At 38.0% G+C, this 27882-nt stretch overlaps 1 protein-coding gene across 1 annotated transcript in view; it reads right to left on the reverse strand.

The window, feature by feature from the left end:
• LOC132694754 (pregnancy zone protein-like) overlaps positions 1–17841 on the reverse strand; it is a 45695-nt gene extending 27854 nt beyond the window's left edge. The window contains exons 1-13 of the mRNA XM_060658440.3: positions 17685–17841; positions 15399–15582; positions 14531–14684; positions 14324–14376; positions 13237–13257; positions 12599–12767; positions 11254–11338; positions 9009–9132; positions 7551–7665; positions 5624–5733; positions 3319–3480; positions 2277–2504; positions 472–535 (exon numbers count right to left, since the gene is read on the reverse strand). Coding sequence (XP_060514423.1) covers positions 472–535; positions 2277–2504; positions 3319–3480; positions 5624–5733; positions 7551–7665; positions 9009–9132; positions 11254–11338; positions 12599–12767; positions 13237–13257; positions 14324–14376; positions 14531–14684; positions 15399–15582; positions 17685–17767 — 1552 coding nt within the window. The 5' untranslated portion in view covers positions 17768–17841. The remainder of the gene's footprint in view (positions 1–471; positions 536–2276; positions 2505–3318; positions 3481–5623; positions 5734–7550; positions 7666–9008; positions 9133–11253; positions 11339–12598; positions 12768–13236; positions 13258–14323; positions 14377–14530; positions 14685–15398; positions 15583–17684) is intronic.
• Between the last annotated feature and the right edge of the window lie 10041 nt (positions 17842–27882).

Genomic DNA, 27882 nt, shown 5'->3' on the forward strand with positions numbered 1-27882 from the left:
ATATAGAAATGTTACAAAAATAAGAGAAATTACTAAATGGACTAAAATGAACCTAGTATGCTATCGTTTTGCATGTTTATTTATTTGAGAGAGAGAGAGAGAGGGCTAGTGGGGGAGAGGAGGAGAGAGAGAGCGAGAGAGGGAGAGAGACAATTACAAGCAGGCTCCGTCTCACAGGGCTAGATCTCACAACTGTGAGATCACAACCTGAGCTGAAATAAAAAATCGGACACCTCACCAACTGAGCCACCCAGGTGCCCCCCGCCCCCCCCCCCCCCCCAGCAACCTTTAAAATGTTTATTTGTTTTGTATTAGCTTATCCTCGTCTTTGGTTGATAGAAGAAGGTTGGAGACCATGACCTCTGTAGAATGTAAATGTAAAATGTAAAAGTAGCTCCGTCTTGCTAAAATGTACAGAATTTGAGTATACGAGAGAAAAAAAAAAAAGGGGGAAATCCTGGAAGTACTTACTTTCTCCGTGCTCAATGGACAACACGTGGATTCCTGATCGGGAGATGATTCCTCTTGCTTTGATCTGAAGACGGAAAGATATCCATTATCGTTTTAAAAGGCACATATTAAACTCACAAGAGCCTATTCAAAATATATAAATAAATTATCTCACTACTGCAACCCAGAAGTTTTGAACACTAAAGTTCTCTTTCAGTATTTTCCTATGTGTAGAGTTACATACTTTAAATAACAAATACATGTTTTGCAATGTTTTAGTATTTTATTTAGTATTTGCTATTTTTCTTGAATATTGATATTTCAAATTTGCATATTCTTTCAACAAATATTTTAAACATACACAAGGCAATATGTACTAAAAGCAGATAGATATAAAATATATGTAAGTATTCTTTATTGTTAAAAAGCCAAAGGTATTGACACTCTCTTTGTGCCAGGCATTGAGCTAAATTATTTAGTTATAGGATTTTATTTAATGTGCACAGTATTCCCATGAAGTGGGTATAAATCTCATCCCTAGTATTCAGGTAAGATGATTGACGTTTGTCTTTACAAACGAGATCAGGTAAATTGCCCAACGTCACGTAACTAACAAGCAATAAAACTAAGATTCTGACTTACTGTCAACTTTTTAAAAAACTTTTCAATAGAATTTTTAAAAATATTGTCTACGGGGCGCCTGGGTGGCTCAGTCAGTTGAGGATCTGACTTTGGCTCAGGTCATGATCTCACAGCTTATGAGTTCGAGCCCTGCGTCGGGCTCTTTGCTGACAGCTCAGAGCCTGGAGCCTGGTTCGGATTCTGTGTCTCCCTCTCTCTCTGCCCCTAACCCGCTCACATTCTGTCTCTGTCTCTCTCAAAAATAAATAAAAACCTTAAAAAAATTAAAAACATATTGTCTACAGTTAATCTTCCTATACACAGTCTCTTACATGTAATTTTTTTTTTTTTTTTCTTAAAGTGACTTATCTGAGTAACTGCCAGTTTGGGATTATATATTTTTTTTTTTTTAATTTTTTTTTTCAACGTTTTTTATTTATTTTTGGGACAGAGAGAGACAGAGCATGAACGGGGGAGGGGCAGAGAGAGAGGGAGACACAGAATCGGAAACAGGCTCCAGGCTCCGAGCCATCAGCCCAGAGCCCGACGCGGGGCTCGAACTCACGGACCGCGAGATCGTGACCTGGCTGAAGTCGGACGCTTAACCGACTGCGCCACCCAGGCGCCCCTGGGATTATATTTTTAATCTCAGGGCACAAATAGGTTTATTGGCCTCAAAAGTATCATATCAGTTTATGATATGCCTGTCAATGCCCTTTTTCCCTTCATTTAACATTGGTCATAAGGTTTGTAACTATTTAGAAGCTTTACAGGTGTATTGCTACTGCTTTATTGTTTTATTTTTCACTTCTTCAATTAATGTCAAAACTGAATATTTTCCAGAAGCTTGTTTATAATTTTATTTCCTGTTGAATAAGTTCTTGATTTCTTGCCCTTTGCTTATTTATCTATTGAGTTCTAAGAAAAACATTATTTTTGTCTAACAAGGCATTCTCCCTGGCTTTTTCCTCTCTCCTTCAATAATTTTCCATTGGAACTCAGAAAAAAGCTTAGAAATTCCAGTGGAGACCAGAGCACAAATGAGAAATGAAAGCATTGATAATGTATTAGGAAGCTACTTCTCTTCAAGCATAAAAACAAGGACAAGAAAAGGTTTTCACTGATGTCTTACAAAGCGTATCACTTCGATAAGAACTCAATCTTATTGAGGTCTTGTAATAAGGAAGAGGTACTTCTATTCTTACCAAATAATAGAAGGTCAAATCTTTTTCATCCTTTAGAATCTGTTCATTCAGGATGTAGTGTGCCCGGATCTCCTGGATTTGTCCACAGGCCACGGTACCAGTAACAGGTTCAAGGTGTAGGTAACTCTTGCTCGGGGAGGAAATACGCTTTACAGTGTGCTGTGCTGGCATATGATATTCTTCAAGCCACCAGTTATCAAAACAGCGGGTGTTCTTTTTGTAAGTGACCTAGTGGAAAGAATAAAGGTCTTGAAAATACATTATGTACGTGTTGGTCACTCTGTCATTTACTAAAGATTCTTTTTTTTAATGTTTATTTATTTTTGAGACAGAGAGAGAGCATGAACGGGGGAGGGTCAGAGAGAGGGAGACACAGAAGCAGAAGCAGGCTCTGGGCTCTGAGCCATCAGCACAGAGCCCGACGTGGGCTCTCCAACTCACGGACTGTGAGATCATGACCTGAGCTGAAGTCGGACGCTTAACCGACTGAGCCACCCAGGGTTTCCCTCATTTACTAAAGATTTTATGTGAACCATGTTTATTTGGCTCCATTATAGTTTGTTTTCCCAAATAAAGCATAATCTGTGAGTGACTTTTCCTTAACTTTATTCATGCTTGTGCCATACTGATTTAGTAGATGATATTCACTCACAGTCAAGACCAATTACTTTTTCTTAATACCCTTATGCCTATAAACTGCATAAAGTTATCTGAACCTTCTACAGAAAACAAACAATAGTGGCACATCGAAGAAATCAAGAAAATCTAATCTGTAACAGAATTGTGAAAACATTGAATTTTACGAGGGAAGGTCAAGATGAGCCAATAAATGTCTACGGCAGGTTGTAAATGGAGTCAATCTAAAGTAAAAGGTTTCTGGCAGATCATGTTTTCTTCTGAGTTAGGTCTCCACATTGCTTAATTTCTATTTTCCTCTGTGTTGCCATTTCTTTTTCCGTAGAATTTACATGCTTCCCATATACCCTTAAATTATGCAGCCTCAGCAATCTTTTTGCAGCCCCAGATGCCCCTTCCCACCTACCGAAACTGTGAATGAAGAAGATGTGAACCTGGTGGTATTAATGGAAATGTCTACCAAACCATGGTCATCCGTGATAAAGTTGGAATGATATGCATTTCCATCCACAGTGACGACTACAGTTTTATTGGGGATTGGCTGATCCTTCTCATTGACTAGAAGAACCTAGAAGTGAGGAAGAGATAGCTGGTGTCAAGGGTTACGTGGCAATGGCATCTTCCGTTCTTTGTTGCATTCACCTCTTGACCTCGTGGCTGCTGTCATTTACCGAAGATCTTAGAATCTGAAAATTAGACTTGTTTTCTGGGCTCTAGACTATTTGACTTTTCTATATAGATATTCCCTGAGCCTGAAACAACTGCGAATATCCCAGAATGGACTCGTGATATTACCTTTCCCAATTTTCTTCCTCCCCGCTGTTCTCTGTCTCAGTATATGGTGCTTCTATTCATCCCATAGGCTTTTTTTCTTCTCTTTTTAAATCATTTTTCTCTCTTTGACTGACTGTATCTAACCATTGGCCAAATGCTATCTCTTTCCCTGTTGAACGCATTTTATTCCTATTCATTTCTCTCTAGATTCATTGCTGCCATTCCAGTTAAAACCTGTGAAAGGTGAAATAAAATGAGGTCTCTTATCAAAAGGTTTACAATGGAGCTGGGAGGCCATTAGGGAGATCAGCCTTAGGCACTTAGGCACTGAGTGCCTTAGGCACTCAGGCTGATGGTCCTCAGCAGAAGAACCATGAACTTCGGAACTGGACCAAACTCAGCCCGAACACCTGCCACCTGCTACAGGAGATTTTGCTCGATGATATCCTTAGTAACCGCTTACATTCAGTCAAGATTAGTCTTCTGCCACCAACGCCAATCGAAATTCCTCATAAAAGACATGTACTAGAATTCCCCTTTGTCTTGAAAAACTGTTGATTTTTGTTTTTGCAGGCCAGGGGGCACTATTTGAATTGTTGCCCAAATCCATGTTTCCCAAATTGCAATTCTGAAAAGCTTTGTTTTTATTTTAACTCTACCTCTTTTCTCAGATGACAGGACACAATATTTTTCTCCGTCTGGTTTCCAATACCATTTTATTGAATCTTACACAGTTCGCCTTCTTCCTGCTTCCTGCTGGCTTCAAACCATTCTCTATACTGCCTCAGCTAAACTGATCATGCTATTCTCCTTAAAACCTTTAGTAACTCCTCAGTACAAAATTCTGAGCTTATTCTAAAAGGCCCTCAACGGCTGCTCTGGCTTACCTACAACTATACAGTCCATCCAGTTATATCTTCTATCTCAGCCAGTCACCCTGGCTACCTCTTAGCTCTTCGCTCTTCAGTTAAAATAATTTGCTTAAATTAAATAAAAAAAATTTGTTTATTTTGAGACAGAGAACACAAGCAAGAGAGGTGCAGAGAAAGAATTCCAAGCAGGCTCCTCACTGTTAGCTCTGAGCCTGACGCTGACTCGATCTCATGAACTGTGGGATCATGACCTGAGCCGAAATCAAGGGTTGGACGTTCACCTGACTCAGCCACCCAGACGCCCCGCTTCCTTGGTCTTTAAAAGCTATTTAAAACCTAGAGCCTTGGCCATTCTCCCCTCTTTCTTAAATTTCTGGCCAAGTCATATTCATCTTTTAAGTCCTCCGTTTGCTCATGTCCTCCTCTTGGTTTGAAATGGTCTTACACAACCGCATCTATACATTTATTAATTTTTTGCCAATTTGATGCAAAATACTGCAATAAATGAAGAAAACATACAATTCACAACATCACTAAAATAAGGAAATTGTCTATCAACTGTCAGGTTAAAGATTAGTTACTAAAGAAGAAAATTTTAAATGTCCAGAAAACTTCTATCTCTTATATGAAAGAAAACTGATAGCTTACTTACTTAGCTGGATATCAGTCTGAAAATTTACCAATGTGATTACCGATACTGATCTTTGAAGCTGAAAAAAATGTGTTTAAAACTATCAGTATGAAAAATTCAATCTCAATCATCTAGATGTAAGAGTGTCTTTAAAAAGTTATAAAACAAAATCATTGTTTATAAACAGGTAGAGAGAATACGCAAACTACACAGGGAAAAATGTATTCTAGAGGTGTGTTAGAAGTTAATAAAAGTGTGCTTTATTTTTCTGCATGTGATAGTGTTTGCCTTTTAAGTTTGTCATTTGCCATAATTTCTTTCCTCACTCAAAATAAATATTTATTTTTATAACAAATTATACTTTGGGGTACAAAAATTCATTTTCTTAAAGGCCACATCCCCCAAATTATGATTCTATTGAAAAGATATTTTACCTGTCCAAAAAAAGGGAGCCCATGTCTGTAATATGTATCCACTTTTGTAAATTTCAATTTGCTTAAGGTGCTTGTGATTATGCATGATGCATGCCCAGTTAATTCCAACTCTGAAAAAGAAATAAGCGAGGTTGAACTGTTCTATATATTCAACTCACCTCCTACCTCCAAGCCAGCTTCACTCCATCATAACAAATTACCATCTCTATTCTATATCTTCTCCTTTCTAGAATTTCTCACACTTAGAAAATATAAGCAACATGACCTTAGCTTCACCTTCATATAAAAAATTATTTTACCTCATTCCCCAATTCCTCTGGTTTCGCAAGTATCCTACTTGCTCTATGTTCTTAAGCTCCTCACCTCTTCTGTGATCTTGCGCCATTTTTGTTTCCATCTCTCTCAGATCCTTGCCCTCTCCCCATGACTTTCTGCATGCAACATGATTCTTTACATTGGAATCATGTTTAAAATATGCTTATTTTCTATCACAAACCTCTTACCCAGAAAGACCCTTCTTTTCACTTGTATGGCCCTTGCAAGGTATAGCCAACACCTGGTGCCTTTCCATTTATTGAAGTGTAATCTGTGTTTTATCCTCATCATCTAAAGCACTGTTCTATCAAATTCTAAAAGATCCCTTATTTTCTCCCACTATAGTATTTTCATCTCAGACTTCATCCAAGTGAGTTCTCAGAAATACTTCATACATCAGTACCACTGAAACCCTTCCAGTGTCTTCTAAGAAACTCTATTTTATTATTTCCCCCCATCCCTATGACTTCTAATTTTATTATTCTGACTGATTTGATACTATGTCCTAAATGTAGTTATTTCTGTCCTTGGGCCTCTCCTTGTCTGCCTCTAGCCTCAATTTAGCAAAGCTAAGTGAGTTCTCTTTCAGAACAATTGCATTTACCCTTACAAGGGTATAGATACAATAGGAATTGTTTCAGATATGCATTTATGGTTCTGATTTTGCTCTGGTTTTCTTTTAAAACTATTTTTGAGGATGAACGAATCATATTCTACTTTGGTATTCCAGATTATAATTAATTATCTTTGACACATTCTCATTACCATAACTTTTTCACATCTACTCCTTATCTTGGTTAATGGCATTTCCATTTTCCAGGCCCCAGATTTGTAATCTTTGAAGCCATTTTGAATAATCTGCTGTATCACACTGTGATACCTTAAAATTGTTTCATCTAGCCTGTCCCCTTCATGTTTGCTAGAATTGTATTTTTAAAATATCAATTTATTTAGAACATTCTACTCCAATATATCTGAAGATATCCAAGGCTTTTCATAATAAAGTCTAACCTTTTTGGCATATGATTTACTTTTTACACATCTTAGCCCCTACCTGCATTTTCAAATCCTTCTGAGACCAAACACATTTATTTTATGTGAATCATGCTTTTTTCTCAGTCCATTGCTAGCTTTCAAAATATTATCCATTCTGTACAAATCAGCCCACATGCTACTTTATAAACTTTGCCTCTCTATTAGAATTAATTCTCTTCATGCTCATTTGGCCTTTAGGTTTTACATTTCTTTTTTTTTTTTTTTAATGTTCATCTATTTTGAGAGAGAGAGTGCAAGTGTGGGTAGGGCAGAGAGAGAGGGGGAGAGAGAGAATCCTAAGCAGACTCCACGCTGTCAGTGCAGAGCCTGACGAACTCACCAACCGTGAGATCATGACTTGAGCCGAAGTCAAGAGTTGACGCTTAACCCACTGAGCTACTCAGGGGCTCCTAGTTTTTACATTTCTTGTGAAAATGTTATTATGGTTATAAATATATGCACACACATACACACACATATATACATACACATGCACACACATACATACATAACCTTGAAAAAAGGGTAATAAACTAGTAACCTAATGAATTAATCAATATTTAAAAACAATGCCAACCTGTTCCTTCCTCTTTGACCTTGGCTTCCACTTGTATTGTCATGTCATACCCCTTTTGTCTCAGCTGGAATATTTTCGTCTGTACGAGTTGTGTGAAACAGCCTTTACCGTCTGCCTGAAAGGAAAGAAAGAGAATTCCTGGGTCCTCTGATTTGCTGCCACAAAAAGCAGTTAGCAATCTACGAAAATTTTGTGCTCCACATTTCCTGCCAAAGGAGATTTTACAAATGTTCTGAACATCTTTCAGGTGCTTATCCCTTCCCAAGCCAAAGAAGACATCATATTTCTTCATTAATCGAGTTACTCATTGCCTCTGGCTTCTCTCTCCTCTTCTGAAAGCCTATTCTGCTTCTGCCCAATTAAACTTCCTAGTTTCCAAATGCGCCACCGTATTTTGTAATTCTGCCTCTCTGCGTATGCTGTTCCTCAGACGATGACGTTCTTGCTCCCATTCTTATCCGGGCTAACGGTTACTACTCTTCTAAACTCAGCTCAGACATAATATCTCTGGGGTGCCTGGGTGACTCAGTCTGTTAAGCATCTGACTCTTGGTTTCAGCTCAGGTCATGATCTCACAGTTTGTGAGTTCGAGCCCCACATCAGGCTCTGTGCTGACAGCGTGGAGCCTGCTTGGGATTCTCTCTCTCCCTCTCTCTGTTTGCTTCTCCCTTGCTTTCTCTCTCTCTCTCTCTCAAAATAAATAAATAAAACATTAATTAAAAAAAGATGTAACATCTCCTCTGTGACTACCTTCATCTAAACATCGACTGAGGATTATGTTTTCTTCACTGTATTTCTCCATGTCTAGGACATTAATAAAAACATATATTCATTGAATATATGAATCATTATAATAGATTTCCCAACTAAATATTGGGATCCATACCTTAAGAAAGATTTGTTTTCATTTTTTTATTTATCTCCATGAAAATATTCATTGCATAATAAAATGTAATCATAGTTAATTTACATCTAATTTACTTAATCATATTTTAATTTACTCACTTGAAAATAAAAACTCATCCCTTATCCCTGATATTTTAAAGGTTTTGTAACTAAATTCCTCTCATGTTTATGTTGCTTATTGATGTTTGTCTTGACATTCATTATCATATTCATCATCCTAGCCTTTCATTCATTTGCTCTCTGCAGCTCTGATAACTTTCTTTTCCATACCCTTACAGGGCCCACTCACTGCCACTCTCTGCTGGCCGCATAAATACCAGTATAAATTCATGAACCCAACTATCAAGAAACCTCCTAACGTTGCCAGGCAATCTTACAATGTTTCCCTTATTCTACATTTTTTCCTAGGGGACCATTTCAAACACTACTCTTTGTTATACTGTTTTCACAATACAATATTGTATTCTATTGTATGATATTCCTTACTGCATTTGAATCCCTGAGAAAACAAGATCTGTTGTTAGTGTCCTGGGGAGAGTGGTTTCCATATACCTGTCGACTGAATTCTTCACAGATCTTTTGTGAATATCTTCCATGGCAGTTGGAATGGTATCGTGAATATTTTCTGCATACATTAATTGTCACCAGACCAGAGACCGGCTTTCCATATGTGTATCTATGACAGTCAAACAGTTATAGATAAGAATATGTTTAATATAAATAACTCAGATATTTTTTCACATAATTTGATCCATTCGTATATCCATCTTGTTCATCTATAGCTGTCGTAATTCCTTCCATATGAATTTGTTCTTTAGAAGCACTTGTTCTGAAACCGTCTTAATTATCCAAGTGGATATACATCTACAACTCTAAGAGAAAATACTTACTGAAACTTTTTGAAACACCTCCAAATGAAAAATTAACAATGTGGTTTTTCTCAGATCTTTCCTCCTTTCCAGTTGGGGTTTTACTCTGTCTTATTTCCTTCTTTCTTTGCCATCAGATTATCTAAGTTATAATTCCACCTTTGACAATGCCTCCTAAGTTGTTTGGGGGAAAAATTTAAGGGTCTGTAGATGGTGTATTTCTAAGTCATCTCTAATTCGTATATATTTTAAGAAGATAAATGAGAACTTCACTGGAAATTTAAATATTCAAAAGCACTAGCTATCGAACAGAAATGTTATAAATGAACAGTATCATAATGACTTAGTCTGATTCTGCCAAATCTGAGGGAAGGATATGCTATGGTATGCTCTGAATGTTTGCACCCCCCAAATTTGTATGTGAAAATCCTAAACACCAAGGATGAAAGCATTAGGCGTGAGGTCTTTGGGAGGTGCTTAGATCATGAGGGTGGAACCCTCATGAATGTGATTGGTGCCTCTATAAAAGAGGCTCCAGAGAGATCGCTTGTCCCTTCCACCATATGAGGACATGGCAAGAAGGCAACCAGCCATGAGCAAGAAAGAGAACCTTCACCAGAATGTGACCATGCCAGCACTTTGACCTTGGGGTTCCCAACCTCTAGAACTGTGAGCAACAAATTTCTGTTGTTTATAAACTAACCATTCTGTGGTATGTGTCAGAGCAGGCTGAATGAAGATATGATGTGAAGCCAGGTTAGTCTGTTCTTTCTCAACGTATGCTTCATGGACTATCTACCCTGAAATTACCTGAGATAGGTATTGCGATTCGGAGTCCTCAATCTTTCCTTAGGTTCACGATTGGAATCTCCAGAGGCGTGGCCAAGGAAACTACATTTTAGCTAATCACCTCAATAGATCCAGCTGCTCACTTAAGTTTGAGACCTATTGCTTTAGCCAAAACTGTGGGGTAGGTGACAGTTGGCTTCAATGGCCCCGAGTCTCCTCTTCTTATAGTCCTCCCCACCCCAGTTTCTAGCAATGCTGATAAAGCAATAAATGATTTACTAACTCTCACTCTGAGGAATCTTTAAACCTGACTGAAAGTGCTCCCCCTTCTAAGGGAAAGATCTACGGCATCAAAACTGGCGAGAAAGATGAAGATATGATGATCCTCACACTGCTTTCAAAACCAAGAGGTAAAGTGTCTCTTCAGTACACGTGAAGAGTGTCTTACTACACCAAAAGGTAACCAGGGAAGAAATAACTGTGACACATGTATACATCTATATATATCTATATATCTATACATTATATGTCTATATATCTACTTAAGAAAAGTTCTTAATTTTTTTCTAATTTCCCATAGTTTAGGAAATCAGGGGCAATAAAAAAATGGGGATTGTATGACACAGAATAACACAGAATTTATGAGCATGAGCATGACCTTGAGTTGGACATCTTGCATTCAATTTCGGTTGTAGAAAGTTTCATGAAACTAGATTTTTTTTTTTTTTTTTTTTATTTAATTGCAGAAGGAATATAGGATAGGGGTGAAGAGTTCACGCCCTGGAGCCAGACTGTTGGGTTAAATTCCAGTTTGTGATTTACTATCTGTAGAAACTTGAGCAAGTTTTTTTTATCCTCTATGTGTTATAGTTTCCTCATTTGCAAACTAAGGATAACTATCCCCATCTCACAAGGTTAGTGTGAGAATAAATGTTAACAGGGGCAAGGCACTTAAAACACGGTCTTGCACATTTTCAGGGGTCAGGCAATACTTTTATTATTAGTAGGATGTCTTATGCTGCCTCTCATGCTCCCTAGTTGGAGAAAGTCATTCTCGAATTAAAATACCTTGAAGTCCAGTTACCAATGCAAATAGAGCCGGGAAATAGAATTGGAATGAAAAAAAAAGTGTAACTCACAGGCCACAGGCGGATACCACAAATTCTTCATCTAGAAAGCCGATAACCTTGGGCATTTTCACTTGGACCTCAAATTTGGGCAAAACTGTTGTCAACAGAAGGGAGAAAGACATGAAGGTGGGCGGGATATCTCGCAAGTATTAGTAATGATTCTATTACAGAACCTTATAATGTAAGATCACATGAAATGATGTCAACTGCAATAAGGAGCAGCAGAGCCACCTCTGACGAGGGTGATGTGTTTCCGACCACGGGTAGTCTGTCCTGCGTTAACTTGGTTAAGCTGGGATTACCTTTCCTAGCATCTCCTCTGAATTTGTTTAAGATTTCAAAGACGGAAGGAAAGAAGCACCCTGAGTCTCTAAAGATCCACATGGTTGGATGTGGTGAAAGGTACAGAGAAGCCAGTTGATTCCAATTTGTCCTAATTCTGTCCTTCTCTGTGTCCATTTCCTCCCAGCTGCGAGTCCTGCTAACTGATAGAGGCCCAAGATCTACCACTAGACGCTTGACTACAGAAATACTGAAGCAGTGGATATGAAGAGATATGTATACGTACGGCCTTCCATAGATTCTTCTATGGCGGTGGCCCTTGGGGGTCCACTTTGGCATCTGAAGGGACCCTTGCGGGTGCTAACTTATTTGTCCCCACCCATGCTTCCGGAGAACTGGTTAGTAATTTCCTCTGACTCATTAGCTCCTCCTGCTGGACCCTTACTTTTCCGGCCTCTCTCACAGTTGTGTAAGATTAGCTGTTCCTGCAAGAGATCCTTGTTCTATAATTCCCGTGGCAGGTCTGGTGAATTTGGGGAATCGTGCTTTTGTTGATCAAGTCTCCTCACCCACGTTCAATTGGCATGAGAAAATCCACATAACTGATAACTGGTAAGGTGGCTTCAACGTCTGACTACTTTGGTTGGAGTAGTATAGGTCTAGGTCATAGGTGCGGCCCAGAGGTACCCTCAGTTATAAGATATAGATCAACAGATGCATGCACATATTTATTGTATTGGTTAACAATTTCTGATTGAATAGGGTCAAATGGACTTAATAAAATATTTCTTGCCTCTTGCTGGCTCTGTGATTTTGGTAAATTACTAACAGTTCTAGTACTCATGTACTCATTTGTAAAATGGGGATAATACAGTCTCTGCCTCAGAGGGGTGATGTGAGGATTAAACAAGATAGCGCATGAAAAGCACTTAGTGAATATTTAGATAAATAAAAAACTTGCTAATTTTCACCTACTATATGCTAGATTTTTGCTTGTACCTATGTATAAAAATTCTTAAGCTCTTAAATACTCTAATGTCATAAATGTCTCGAGCACATGCAGAATTCTTACCATATTCCTTCACCTCAAAGGAGTGCTGTAGTGTTCCCCCTGACTCCTTCTGCATCATAATATTATAGGTACCCAGGGTGGGCTCCACCGAGAGTGGGAAGGAGAGCTGGCTGAGTCCCCCTTGCAGTCTGACATTTTGCCATTGGAAAATTCGATTCCTTTTGGGATTCTATAGGTAAAAACATGAGTTCATAGAAACCATTGAAATAGGTATTTTGAGTAGAGGGGCAGCTTTCCAGGGAGGGCACATTGGGAGTCGGATAGTAGACAGTTGGCAAATTGACTACATCAAATCAAATCAAAGGTACTTTGCTACAAATCAAAGGTAGTGAACAAAGTTTTCTAGGAATCCTATGCTCAGAAAAGGACATCAAGGTTACTAGCTATGAGATGTTAAAGATTACAACGGGTATCCATTTTGGTTAGAAATACTGGAAAAGTTACTAAATTGTATCATCTCAGGGGATTTTGTTCTTTCATTTACATCTTACCCAGTCTCCAGAGGACTTAAGATAGATAGGGAAAACAGTGTTTAGTTTTGGTGGAGTGCTGGAGGGGAGGGAGGAGGCGGGACAGGCAGTGGAACCTAACTTGTAGTAAGTTCACATCCCAACGGAGATGCATAAGATCTTACCTACCTCAATATAAACCACCGAGAACTGTAAAGAAAAAAAAAAAGATAGTATGAGTGTGGGATGGAGGTTAGAAAAAGAAAGCCATGATCTCAGCATTGATAGCCTATCTGGATCAGGGGAAGTGAGTCTGTATATATTTTTTATCCAAACAAGGAAAAGTGCCCCAATTTGGTTCACATGCATTTTACATGTTTAGTTTAGTTTTACATGTTTAGTTCTCATATATATATCTCTTGAGAAGTCATGACTTTCCTTTTATGAAATAATGTACAATGGAGGAAACCTACACTTAAGTAAAAAGGTCAAAAGAGTGAGTTTATTTTGCAGATGAAATTTATCTCTGAGAAATTCTCCACCTCTCTAAGAGAGAAATCAAGTTCACTTACTTTCCTTTGTTTAATAAAAGTTACTGGGGTTAAAAAAATATTTATTTATTTTTGGGGCGCCTGGGTGGCTCAGTTGGTTAAGCATCTGACTTCGGTTCAGGTCGTGATCTCACAGTTCGTGGGTTTGAGGCCCGTGTCAGGCTCTGTGCTGATGGCTGGGAGCCTTGAACCTGCTTCAGATTCTGCCTCTCCCTTTCTCTCTGCTCATCCCCCACTCAGGCTGTCTCTCTCTCTCTCTCTCTCTCTCTGTCTCAAAAAATAAATAAACATTTAAAAAACATTTTTTAAAATGTTTATTTTTTGAGACAGAGAGAGAGAGAGAGAGAGAGTGTGTGCACACACGGGAGCGGAAGAGGAAGGGAGGGGGGTTAGGGGGGCGGAGAGAGAGACAGAGGATCCTAAGTGGGCTCTGGGCTGACAACAGAGAGCCTGAGGCAGGGCTTGAACTCAGGAACTGCAAGATCATAATCTGAGCTGAAGTTGAACGCTTAACAGACTGAGCTACCTGGGCACCCCCAAAATGACTGGGCTCTTTAAAAAGATAATTTCAACGGAATATTTTATTTTGATAATGTGGTTGATGAACTGATCTCATTCTCCAGCAGTGGTACCACTTAGATCATATTGGTCTCATGTTTTTCAAAAGAATGGGCCTTAAGTTTGTGCTTGTTTTCCCCACACTCATCCACTGTCAGGAGACTTACCGTTTCATTCACAGGGTGAAAATTGACATCCACAGAGACGATGCGGAATCTCACTGAAACACAGAGATTTTCCCCATGAAACCCTACTGTGGGAATCCAAAGCAGTAACACAGATAACAGCATGCTTGTGTTTTCATGACTGCAGAATAAAGTAATAGCCACACACCCACCCCTTAAAGTTGCTCTTGCCACCTTGGTTCCTTATACCTTTTTGTCCTGGTTTGTAGATGGGTTTGTCTGTTCGGGCAATGACAATGGTCTCTGCTCTCCTTACATGTATTATGTTCTTCTTTATGAATTCCTGGGTTGCCCCTTTCACCTCCACGGTAATGAACCCTGAGGAAGTGAACAGCTTTGGAATCTGTAAAACAGAAAAGCACTGAAAAATCTGCCCAGACCCATGTCTGAATGTCTCAGCCTTTCTGACTTTGTTCTTTCTCTGGTTAGTCCCAGAGAATTAGTAAGGGATAAGTCAAGAATTATAGACTCTCACGCTTCTGTAACATGACAGGAACACTTTGTTGATTTAAAGGGAAAATGTCACCGAAATAAAACCAACTAAGTCTTCAAATAGTCATGACAGTGAAGGCAATGACAAACTCTAATTTCCACAGCAGTATGATGGCGTTGAAGTAATTATCAAATGTTATTTTCCAATGGTCAACGTCAACGTTACATATTATCACTGGTAGTAAGCCAGTGTGATTAACTATTTAATACCTTATGTAGCAAAAAGTTAGAAGGACAGTACATTAACCATCAATCACGTGTGAGATCTTAAATAAGTCACTTAAATTTATGAATTTCAGTGTTTGTAATGGGTGACGGCATGGCCTTTATTCATCTCCGAATTGTAGGAGCCAATGAAACCTTTCCTATAACTACCATTACTTTTCATATATTGCACTAGGACTGTTTGTAAATATTATGAAAGCGTATTCAGTAGAAACTTTCACTTTGTACTTCTCATGTGTTTCTTCATTATGCTTTTTTATTGCTGGGGGTCAGAATACAAGGCATCAGCTAATACGCTCTTTCTCTAACGAGCTTCCATATCCCAAAGAGTCCTACTGACAATGAAGGGGCTGCAGGAGAAGTAGTTCTTCTCTGTCACCAGCTTGGTGAGGAGGGTACTGATCTGCATTCCATACTCCAGAATTATGTTCAGTGTCATCGTCTCATTCAGGTGATTGAGCATGACACAGGCCTTCTCAGGAACCCCAGTGTACAGCTGAGATGGGACCAGCACCAGGTACTGCCTGTGGAGAAGAGGGCTCCGGGTCAACCATGGAAAGGTTAAAAAGACTTCATGATTGTGGCTGTTTTCTAGATAATCTTTTCTGTAATCACCAATCATAGAACTATTCCTAAGCTATGGATAAGCAATCCATGAATCATTATGTGCTTTGAAATTTGGAAATGGATCAAGAAAATGGGATGATGTATAATAGGATATTATTCACCCTTAAAAAAAGGAAATCCCATTGTTTGCAACAACATGGATGGGCTTTGAGGACATTGTAAGTGAAATATGCCAGGGGTGCCTGGGTGGCTCAGTCAGTTGAGCATCCAACTCTTGATTTCGACTCTGGTTGTGATCCCAGGGTGGTGGGATTGAGCCTTGTGTTGGGCTCCGTGTTGAGTGTGGAGCCTGCTTGGGATTTTCTCTCTCTCTCCCTCTCTCTCTCTCTTATTGCCCCTCTCCCCCATTCATGTGCACTCTCCCTCTCTCTCTAAAGAAATATATACATGTGAGATATGCCAGAGAAAGATAATATTGCATGCTGCCACTTATATAGACCCTTTTAAATAAAATCAAATTCACAGAAACAGAAGAGACAATGGTTTTGTGATTACTAGGGGCGGGGCAGGGTAGGGGGCGCGGTTGAAGGAAATAGGGAGAAGTTGGCAAAAGGGTACAAACTTTCAGTTATAATAAGATGAATAAAGTCTGAAGATACACAGTGTGACACAGATACAATGTGTGACACAGTGACTACAGTTGATAACTCTGCATTGTATGAATGAAATCTGCTGGAAGGAGAATTAGACTGTTCTCACACACACAAAAAGGAAGAGTAAATAAATACTCAAGAGATGGATGTGTGAATTAAGCCAATGGGAGGAATCCTTCCAGTATATAGGTAAATTTAACCATCACGTTGTACTTTTTAGATATTTCATAATTTTGTCAATTGTATGCCTATGAAGCTAAAACAATGTTTGTTTGAGCAACAACAAAATGTGATTAACCCATTAATTATCATCGAAAGCCTTAAGAACCTGTCTACATGTGGTCTTGGGTTTCATGTGGGTGATATGAATTTCTTTATTCTAGGACACTAAATAGCTGATATTTAATGGATAAGGAGGAGTGGCATTGCTTCTCAGTACTATTTCAGAAGCAATGTTGGCTCTTTTCTTTCTTTCACTCTGTGATGAGGGAAGCGGAGTCGATCGAGCCATGCGAGGCTAGTCACCAAATATATTAACATGCACACCCAGAAGAAACTACCACTTTCCAGTTGTTTCGCCCACCATTTACTACCACCAAACATGCTTCACTTTGCAATGTTCTGGTTGCCCACGCCTCTCTCTCTCTTCCTGAAGTGTCCTTGTCTATCTGGATAAGTTCTATTTGCTTCATAAGACTTCTTTCCAAACAAGTTTCTCTCTGAAGACTTAGGCGACGTCCCTTCCCTTATATGGCTCACAGCTTCCAGGAGGAGGTAGGTTTTCTCTGCGACTGTTCTCACAGAATCCCGCAAGGCTAGCTTCTGGTTTTGCACTGTATTCCTTTCCCTGCACACTTTTTCTATTCTCTATACCGTGAAGTGTTGAGGACAGGGTCCACATTGTGTTAATCTGTGTATTCCCAAGATCTAAACACCAGCCCCTACGGGTTTGCTCAAGAATTTGAGTGATCTGACACAAAAATCCTGGCTTCTCTGAAAGTCATGTATTCATCTTGGTGATCTCTGACCAGGGGAAAATACAGAGATTGAGTTATTTCACACTGGATGGACACTGCAGCCCTTTTCGTGAGCCAATGAAGGATGTATCCTTTTTTTTTTTTCTTTTTGGCAGGAGTTCTATATTATTATTTAATAAATGTTGTATAATTCTGTATTCTTATTCGGTGAATGTTTCGTAAACGTTACTGCCCCATGTCTCTGTGTTTTCTAGAATTAGAGGATGCCTCTTCCACATGACCAATAACAACTTATTGACCTTTCTAAGCCCCTTCAACAGCCGATAAATTCACAGGAAATCAGAAAACAAATAAGAGAGACATTAAGAAGCAGATAAAACAATGGGAAAGAGAAGGACAACAGAATTTTCTGAAAATGTTGTTGCTTACGGTTTTGAAGCAGTGAAAGCATCTCTGGGAAGAAGCAGGAAAAGTAGAATCAAGACTGGACTGGGCAGCTGATTTCTCCTCATGGTGTGGAGAGAAATAGGAAATAACAGGAATCTGAGCCCCTTGATTCCTTGAACTCTGGTCTTGTCCTAGAATCACTGGTTTTTATTTTACCTGATGGGCAGTGAAAGTAAACTGCTAACCCTTTATTTTTGTAACATATTAACTACTTCCAGTATAAAAAAATCAATTCCAGATTATTTCTATGACCATCAGTATTCTTTTATCCGCTTTCTCAAATGTTCTGTCCTTGAAAAATATTACTTTCAGGCTACACTGTCTCTGATTATTAATCAGTACCTAACCTATTTTGAAGAAGAAGCAAAATAAATTATATGACTTGATGAAAACAGTTAATATTCTTTTTTAAAAAGGTTTTTTAATGTTTATTTATTTTTGAGAGAGGGATAGAATGCAAGTGGGGGAGGGGCAGAGAGAGAGGGAGACACAGAATCTCAAGCAGGCTCCAGGCTCTGAGCTGACAGCTCAGAGTCTGATGCAGGGCTCGAACCTGTGAACCGTGAGATCATGACCTGAACAGAAGTCATATCCTTAACCGACTGAGCCACCCAGGTGTCCCTCAGTGAATATTCTTGACTTTCATTTTTTAAAAAATAGCTATTAATGTAAACACATGTCCTAAATATCTTCTTGGTAGTTCAGGGAACAAGCTTTATCCCATCTGGTTCTTTATTATTTTTTTTTAAGTTTTTTTAAATCTATTATTATTATTATTTAATTTACATCCAAGTTAGTTAGCATATAGTGCAACAATGATTTCAGGAGTAGATTCCTTAATGCCCCTACCCATCTGGACCATCCCTTCTCCCACAACCCCTGTTTGTTCAGTGTATTTAAGAGTCCCTTGTGTTTTGTCCCCCTCCCTGTTTTTATATTATTTTTGCTTCCCTTCTCTTATGTTCATCTGTTTTGTATCTTAAAGTCCTCATATGAGTGAAGTCATACGATATTTGTCTTTCTCTGACTGACTAATTTCACTTAGCTTAATACCCTCTAGTTCCATCCACAGGGCTGCAAATGGCAAGATTTCCTTCTTTTTGATTGCCGAGTAATACTCCATTGTATATATTTACCACATCTTCTTTATCCATTCATCCATCGATGGACATTTGGGCTCTTTCCATACTTTGGCTATTGTCAATAGCGCTTCTATAAACATGGGGGTGCATGTGTCCCTTCGAAACAGCACACCTGTATCCCGTGGATAAATGCCTAGTAGTGCAATTATTGGGTGATACATATGGTTCTTTGGTGAAACAAAGAAGTGAAATTTATCACAGGATTTTAAACACAATAACTCTAAAGACAATCTCTCCCTTGTTTAGCAGTTTAAAGCTTGCGTTTTATAGTAAACCTATGTTTGTTTATAAAGAAAATAGTAGTTCATTAGAATACCACCCATATAATACATTCTTATTGTTTCTTAGTTCACTGAACATCTAGACTATAAAGCCAATTAATTCATTTTATTCCCTAAGGAAATGACCTTTATTTGATGAATGTTCTTGTTTAATTTTACCTTGAGCAATATAAAAATATCTTATCAATAGTGACTCAGCATCCTATTGATTTCCCAAGAGCTATTCCGGTGTTAGAATCTATTTGTAAGAAATCCTGAAAATATGAAAGATCCACACTATTACATGAATTTAACACCACCCGAAATGAAGTGTGCATGTTTTGAATAGAGAATCAATTTAAACTCTAAAATATGATGTGATGAGAAACAGGCATTTCTGTGGATGAAGTATATTTTGTTTTTGACATACATTTTTGTAAATAATCTGAAAGAGTGAGAAGTGAAGATAATTTACATGGCACCTCTTGTGAACTGTAAAACTATAGATATTTAAGATATTAAAACTTCAAGGAGGGTAATAAATTCAATGGGAGATATAATGCCAAGTCAAATAGAATAAACCATAATAACACATTGTCCTGGCCCTTAGTAGTTAGTAAATGCTTGCTGAATGAGTACAAATCTCTTCTGTTTCATTTTGGGTTGTGCCCTCACTAGAATCTTTATGTTCTTTTCTACCGATCTCCTCAGTGCTTTCCTCCTTCACTCCTGCACTGTCATAAATAATACTTTTACACTCTACAGACTTCATGTGGGATAAATTAACTTATAATAAATAATAAATGATGTTAAGAGGTCTCCATGTTATTTCCCCCAGGCATAATTAAGCTTTTTGGATGTGCAACAACCCTATATGTTGGCCAAATGCCTAATAATGGAAAATAAAAATCCATATTTGGATGAAGCAAAACTCATAGCTTGAACTTTGAGAATGGAAGAACATATTGGGTGTCATGAAAACTTTATTATTTTGATTCTTTTTAAGTTTATTTCCTTATTTTGAGAGAGAGCGGGGGGGGGGGGAGAGAATGAGCAGGGGAGGGGCAGAGAGAGAGAGGGAGAGAGAGAATCCCAGGCTGGAGCTCATCATGGAGCCCGACCCGGGGCTCAATCCCACTACTGTGAGATCATAACCTGGGCTGAAGTCAAGAGTGAATCACTTAACCGACAAAACCATCCAGCACCCCTATCATTTTGATTTTTAATTGCAAATTTTATTAGGTACACTTAAAATATTTATTATATGTTGTAAATAATTCTTTCTCAGGATTCTCAATGATGGCTTTTATACACTTTGGTCTTCAACCTTTTTTCTTATATTCCTTAAAAGAATTTTATTAAACATATAAATCCTCACACTTTTTTAACTTAAACATTTTTCATCATGTGCAAGATGCCAAAAACCATGTTATAAATAATGATATTTTAAAAATAAAACTGTAATATTGCTTTTCAAATACATGCAGTGAAATGTGAATACCACAGTCATTTATTGGTATAGTCATCATCCATTTAAAACACACATGAACTCCTTTGTTACCAGCTGGAAATTTTACATCAATCTTGTTTCTTCTTGATCTTGTATTTCCATTCTAATTCCCCACATAATTTTATCCTGGTGTTTTATTCTTCAATACACCTTAATGAATACCTTATCATTCATTTCTATAACTAAAGATAATCAGAATTATAAAAAATTTTTTTGTAGCTATAAGGTTCTGAGTAGGAATACGATTTTTTGGGTTGAGTTATCATTACAAATATTATCAGTATATCACTTATCAAGATCATACATATCTACTACAATCTTAATAAATGTTAAACACAAGAGATAAAATTTTGTATGAAAATAATTTCTTAATGAAAGAAATTGTATATTTCATCCATCTGGTTCCCCCAATCAGATTTTTTATCTTTGGATGAATATTACTTATTGCTTGAGACAAGTTTCCACTCTTTATTTACTTCCTGTTTTTTTCTATTCTATTCTAAAAATCTTTTTAATGTTTATTTATTTATTTTGAGAGAGAGAGAGAGAGCATGAGCAGGGGAGGGGCAGGGAGAGAAGGAGAGAGAGAATCCCAAGTAGGTTCCACGTTGTTAGGGCGAATCCAATGTGGGGTTTGAACCCACGAACTATGAGATCATGACCTGAGCTGAAAGCAAGAGTCGATACTTAACTGACTGAGCCATGCAGGCAACCTGATCCTATTCTACTTCTATTCTAGAATATTCCTGCTCTGTTTTCTGTCATAAAGGTGTAGACACCAAGGCAACTTTTTCACATAAAGAGACAAATATGAGAGAAGTTCTATTATAACAATATCATTTAATTATTTAGGCATCTAGGTTATAAACCAAAAGTCACATTATAATCATCATTAAATATAATTTTAATTATCTATCAGCTGAAAAAAAAATAGCCTCCTTAATTTTGTTGAAAGCAAAGTACTGGAAACTAGGTCAATTGCTAAAGAATTTGGAACTCAGCCATTAGAATCATCCTCATATTCAGTCTCTAGAAAAAGACTTATCAGCACTTATAAATGGCTACTGATGGTTACTTTCTCACTTAAAGACACACACTTAATACACTCAAGAAATTTTGGAAAATTGAAATATTAATTCAATTATACTTTTAAAATATAAAACTTTATAAAATTTTTTAACCTATTTTCTAAATGATGACTTACACATTTAGCTGATTACATTTCTAGAAAATGTTTACCGATAAGCTAATTTTGCAAAGCCAGTCCTCATTGTCAAAATAATTGGTCGAATGAAACATTTCTGATAGGACAGATATTGCTTCATTTTTAATTCTCTTAAACCGACAAATATACATCCCTGTGGCAATTGTCTGACTTCTAAATTCTGAGATAAGGTAGGGTCTTGCTGGGGATTTGTTGCCTAGATGAAGACACCAGGCTTCAGTATTTCTTCCCATGCTCTCTGCTTTATTCCTACAGAACTCTCAGGGGCAATAGACATTGACAAGAGTTGCAGAAAAGAGGTGGGGATTTACATAAAAGTTGTCATTATATCTGCCACCCACCCTTATGAAATGTGTGAGTACAGAAAATTCAAAAGTGAGCCTAATTTACCCATTTATAATGCTATATTTTTTATACCAGGAATATGTTTAGGACAGATGGATGAATAAGGTCAACAGTGGGCTTTGATGTCTCAAGGGAGTTTTTGCAAATATCAATATTTTGATTTGTCCTTTTGGAAGAGATGAGCAAGAAGTTTTCCACTGCAAGATAGATCTAAAATACATATAACTGTAAGTGAAAATTCCTATATTAAAATAGATCCACAAATTATACTTGGATTATATTATCAACATTATGATAATGATTTTATATAATTATGACCCACAAAGACCATTGGATTATTGATCATGCACAATTTGAGGGATCCAGAAATGATGTTGAAATAGGTTGAGGCCAAGGCTGAACCCGAATGGCAGGTTTTAGCCAAATGTTAAGGTCAGAGATCAGTGTCCCAGCATTCCAATTTTTAATAGTAGGTAGCCACTAAACTCACATGAAAGAACATACAGTAACGGAATTCCAAGCATCAGTTTAATAGACACTTGATAAATATTTGTTGAATGCAGTAATAAATAAAATAATTTGACAGCGTTTCCTGGCTAAAATCATGTTCATATAAGCAAGAAAAGTGTCTGGAAAAGAAGAAATCTGAAATACAATGTGAGAATATTTTAACTGGACTTAAGGTAGGACAGCACAGGGGTTCACACAATAGACTCACTTGCCGAACCGTCTGGGATGAAATCCCAGGTTCCTCACTTCCTGTGCCGTCTTGGGCAAATTACGCAACCTCTCAGTGTTTCTGCTTCTTCACCTGTAACATTGACTTAATGACAATAATTCCTGCATGATTGGATTACACTAGTTAACATGTAAATTATTACTGCTATTTACTGCTACATGAAAAAGAGAACAAAAGCTAAGTTATGGCTCTAATAATGGCATTAAATATTTACATAAACGAAGACTAGAGGAGAGTAAGTAAACATGAAAAGTCGACTTTGTATCACTGATAATGCTGATATAATGTTTTTTTTTAAATTTTTTTTTTAATGTTTATTTATTTTTGAGACAGAGAGAGACAGAGCATGAACGGGGGAGGGTCAGAGAGAGGGAGACACAGAATCTGAAACAGGCTCCAGGCTCTGAGCTGTCAGCACAGAGCCCGATGCCGGGCTCGGACTCACGGACCGCGAGATCATGACCTGAGCCGAAGTCGGCCGCCCAACCGACTGAGCCACCCAGGTGCCCCAATGCTGATATAATGTTAATTGAACAAATACATTTTTAACAATTCTTAAAATAAAGCTATTAAAAAAACTCTATGAAAGACATCATTACCTTTGGACATAGCTCTAAACCAATGTTATTTTCAAAGAAAAGTATGTTTACAGAACATTGAGCAACCGTGAGCGGATGTGAATGAGTGTCCTTGCCACCTTAGTGTACGTAGAGTAGGGGGGTAGAGTTAGAAGCATTGCCAGGTGTAGAATAAACTTGAAACTTGTATTAACACACGTGGGACATTCATAGCGATGCTTTTAATGGATGAAAGAACCAGAAATCCTGGCTGTGATAATTTATCCTCTATAGTAACTTGCTGATTTGGGGTATATATATATTTTTCTCCCCGTGAATACTTGGCTTAGTAGAGAGCAAGCTGGAACATTCTGGAGCATAAAGGACACATTTTTATCCTTATAGTAGAGAGCAAGCTGGAAAATTCGGGAGCATAAAGGACACATTTCTATCCATTAAGGATTTCCAGTCAGATTTTGAGAAGCAAGGTGAATGATAATAAGAATATAAAGAAGATGCTTTTCGGGGGGGTCTTATTAGAAAGACTCATGTTTAATGTCACCATGATGATTCAGAGATCAGGCCAATGGGCTTGTCAGCTGAGCTGTGATTCCTCCTTTAGATGGCAGTAGTATTTTCTTCATGGACATCATTAAAAACTGCCCCAGTGGCAAAATAACTTTCGATGCAGCTCAATTTCCTGCCTCTGAATAATCTTTGGAAATTTTGTTCAGGAGTGTGCCATTTTCTATGCCCGCACAACCCTCCCCCACGGTCCTGTGATCCCCAGTCTCCTCATGCCCAAACTGCTGATTCTACCTTGTCTGCGTTAGCCATACGGCACTTGCTTTCCTCCAGAACCTAGAAGCTTTCCTGCCTTAAAGACTTTGTGCTTTTTATTCCCTTCACCCTTCAGTATTCTCCCAGATACTGACATGGCTAACTTCCTCTCTTCTGCTTTTGCTCACCCGTCATCTTCTCAATGAGAAGTAAGTGTCCTGTCTCATGGGCACATGATTCTTCATCCATTTATTCAATAATGACTTAATGCTTGCAGTTCCTAGCAGAACAAGGGAGGTCAGTAATGCCACAAGATAGGGGGGTAGACTGCCATTTTAAATGCAGTTTTGTGGATCACTGATCCTTGTGAATGGGAACCATATCCAATAACAGCAAGCGTTCAATCATTGTTGAGTAAATGAATGAAGAATCATGGGCCCATGAGATGTGACACTTGCTTTTTCTCTCTTACAAAATAAATAAAAATTATAAAGGAATCCATTGAACTGTATGTATATATTTGATATGGAACAATAATATTTCAAGGAGAATGAGTTAAGATTTACCTAATATGTTGTTAAACTTGTCTTTCTGCAAGAAATCAATTAACAAGATTCAATTACATACTTTTATCAACAGAACACAACAGTCCTTCCTTTTTGCTAAGGACACGGGTAAAAATACATTATCTTGTACATGTAAACATGTTACTTTTTAATTTTTTATTTAGTTTTGAGAGAGACAGAGCTTGAGCAGGGGGAGGGGCAGAGAGAGAGGGAGACACAGAATCTGAAGCAGGCTCCAGGCTCTGAGCTGTCAGCCGAGAGCCCGACGCAGGACTCGAACGCATGTGCCGTGAGATCATGACCTGAGCTGCAGTCGGACGCTTAACCGACTGAGCCACCCAGGTGCTCCTTTGTAAGCATGTTTTTAAATGGTTAAGATATTAGCTAATGGAAGAAAGATAGACAGGCAGTTCTCTGTTGCACTCTTCCACTTTATTATTGTTTCTGATGGTGGAATATTGCTATGTAATAATATTTTTGAGGTAGTATGAAAATAAAGATTTTGTAAAATGATATAAAACTCTTTTTTGAGTCCAGGTAGCTTATTCCATAGTCAGTGAATGACCGGAGAGTCGATGTCAAAGGTCAGTTTCAGTGATAAACATGTTTTCCTGATTGATTTTGTAATAAAATGATTTTATACAGCAATAACTAAGAGTAACATAACAATCTTTGAACGCTGATTTTTTTCCAGACGAAAATGTGAGTCTGAGAGATGCTATTTTGCAATTTTCTAAGAAGACAATAAACTTACATTTAAAAAATGTTTTTTTTTTTTTTTTTTAACATTTATTTATTTATTTTTGAGAGACAGAGAAGGAGTGGGAGAGGAGCAGAGAAAGAGGGAGACAAAGAATCCGAAGCAGGTTCCGGGCTCTGAGTTGTCAGCACAGGGCCTGATGCAGGGCTCGAACTCATGAACGGTGAGATCATAGCCTGAGCTGAAGTCGGATGCTTAACCGACTGAGCCACCCAGGCGCCCCAATAAGCATACATTTTTAAGGAACTACTCAGAAAAGATAAGCTTACTGTTTTCAGAGACAGATGTTCTAGGTTGAAAATCTTTTTAAAAGGGATCTTTTAGTTACCCAGATCTCCTAAAGGAGCTCCAAGCTAGAGGACAGAGGGACAGATGTTGGGAAGCCCTAGGCGCCTTCTCCAACTACGAGGTTGTATTCAAGGATGGGGCAATTGCATCAGGGCAAATGTCCCTCCTTCGGGCAAGGAAAATCCACGAACAGAGGAATTGCTATCTTTCCATCGAAGACTTCGGAGAACATCAGGCCTGCTGAAACTTTTCATGCCAGGAAGCAAGGCAAGGGCAGTTGCATGGATGATCATCCCCTCCTCCACCCTCCATTTCCTTGTGCAGGATTTCCAGATTTTCCACAGATTCCTGTGGGGATTTATCAGAGTCAAGATTCTGAGACAGCACAATATTGCAAAGTTGTTAAGTGTTTTTTTTTTTTTTTCAAAAAACTGTTTATTTTGTCATTTGTGCTTTATTTGTTCTTTCTTTCTTTCTTTCTTTCTTTCTTTCTTTCTTTCTAGTTAGGATCCACACTCAGCACCGAGCCCAATGCAGGGCTTGAACTCACGACCCTGAGGTCAAGACCTGAGCTGAAATCAGGAGTCGGATGACTGACCGAGACACCCAGGCCCCCAAAGTTTTAAGTGTTTAAAATAAATTCCAGAAGAGCCTCTTATGCGTTTCATTTCACATCTTGCCTGAGAAATCAATCCAACGTTATTATTGTATTATTGTATTTATGATATTATTATTATTATTTTTCACCAAATCAGAAACAGAAAGATGGAACGCTATTTTCCAAAAACGTAGAGTAACAGAAATAGGTTCTTACTCTTAATTATCTGTTGGCAAATCAACTGACAAATTGATTATAAGAAACAGGGAAGGCAACCCTCACGAAGCTTTTGGAAGTAAGCTGATTACTCTTAACGGTTAAATCTGAGATTTATTTTGAAGATTCTCATAAATTGTAATCTCTCTTTCCTATTATGCAGTAATGCCTCTTCAGGATTTAATCAGCGCTGAATGATCCTATGTAAGATATTACGTATTTTATATTTCATTTGTTCTCTTGGAAGAATTGGACTACACGTGGAGTGGGAAAAAAAAAAAAGACACTACAGTGGTCACTGATGTGTGAGTATCATGGGATCGTGGTGCAGATTTTGGGTTATAAATCTTTAGAATTACAATTTCAAATTTTTTGCATGGGGATTGAGAAAGGGGAAGTTGCAAGTGAGATAACAGAGTAACTATTAAGGAAGTTAGAACTTTTTTGAGATTGTGAGAAGAAAAGTCCAGAAATTGAAACAACTGTGCTTTCAGGATAACGTTTTCTAATGCAAAACATGGATAAGTCCATGAAAAGATGAAATAAATAGAGACATGGTTAAAATAGTGTAACAAACTATTAAAACAATGAACAAGTTAAGTGAAAACTGAAAAAGAAGAAAATAGATGTATGCTAAAGAAAAAAGGTCAAATATGAAATATAAGGTAAAGTAGTAAAAAATAGAAAGAAATTGTCGACCTAGTAAAGAAGTAAACGGGGGCAGGCTCAAAAAAGATGAATTTATTTGGGAATAACAGAGAAATCGCATTGCAGGACACACAAACTCTAGCAAGCTACTGTTGAGGGTTTGGGATTGGCTGCATTTATGGGCAGGGAATAGAAAGGGGGGAGAATTCATTTAGAATGAAAAACATAGACCAGCTTTGAAAAGTCCCCTAGCAGACAAAACCAGTTCAATCATACACATAAAGCTCAAGTCTGCTTTTTGTGAGATCGTCCTGACCCGGTTCATTGTTCGTGTCTCTGGAAACCATAAGCAAAACTTTCCACAATGCTCATGAGAGGGAACCCCTGACTAATTCCCTATCATTTAAGAAAATTCCACATTATCTGTTTTCTGTAAATCAGGCATTTATGGGAAATCAGTCTCTCATTCCTTATGTTTTTTCCCCTTGAGGGCACATACATGAGACTTTCCATTCTCCACTTTCCATTTACAAATTCTTTCATATC

Source organism: Panthera onca, chromosome B4, assembly GCF_046562875.1.
Source record: "Panthera onca isolate mPanOnc1 chromosome B4, mPanOnc1 haplotype 2, whole genome shotgun sequence".
NCBI classification, from domain to species: domain Eukaryota; kingdom Metazoa; phylum Chordata; class Mammalia; order Carnivora; family Felidae; genus Panthera; species Panthera onca.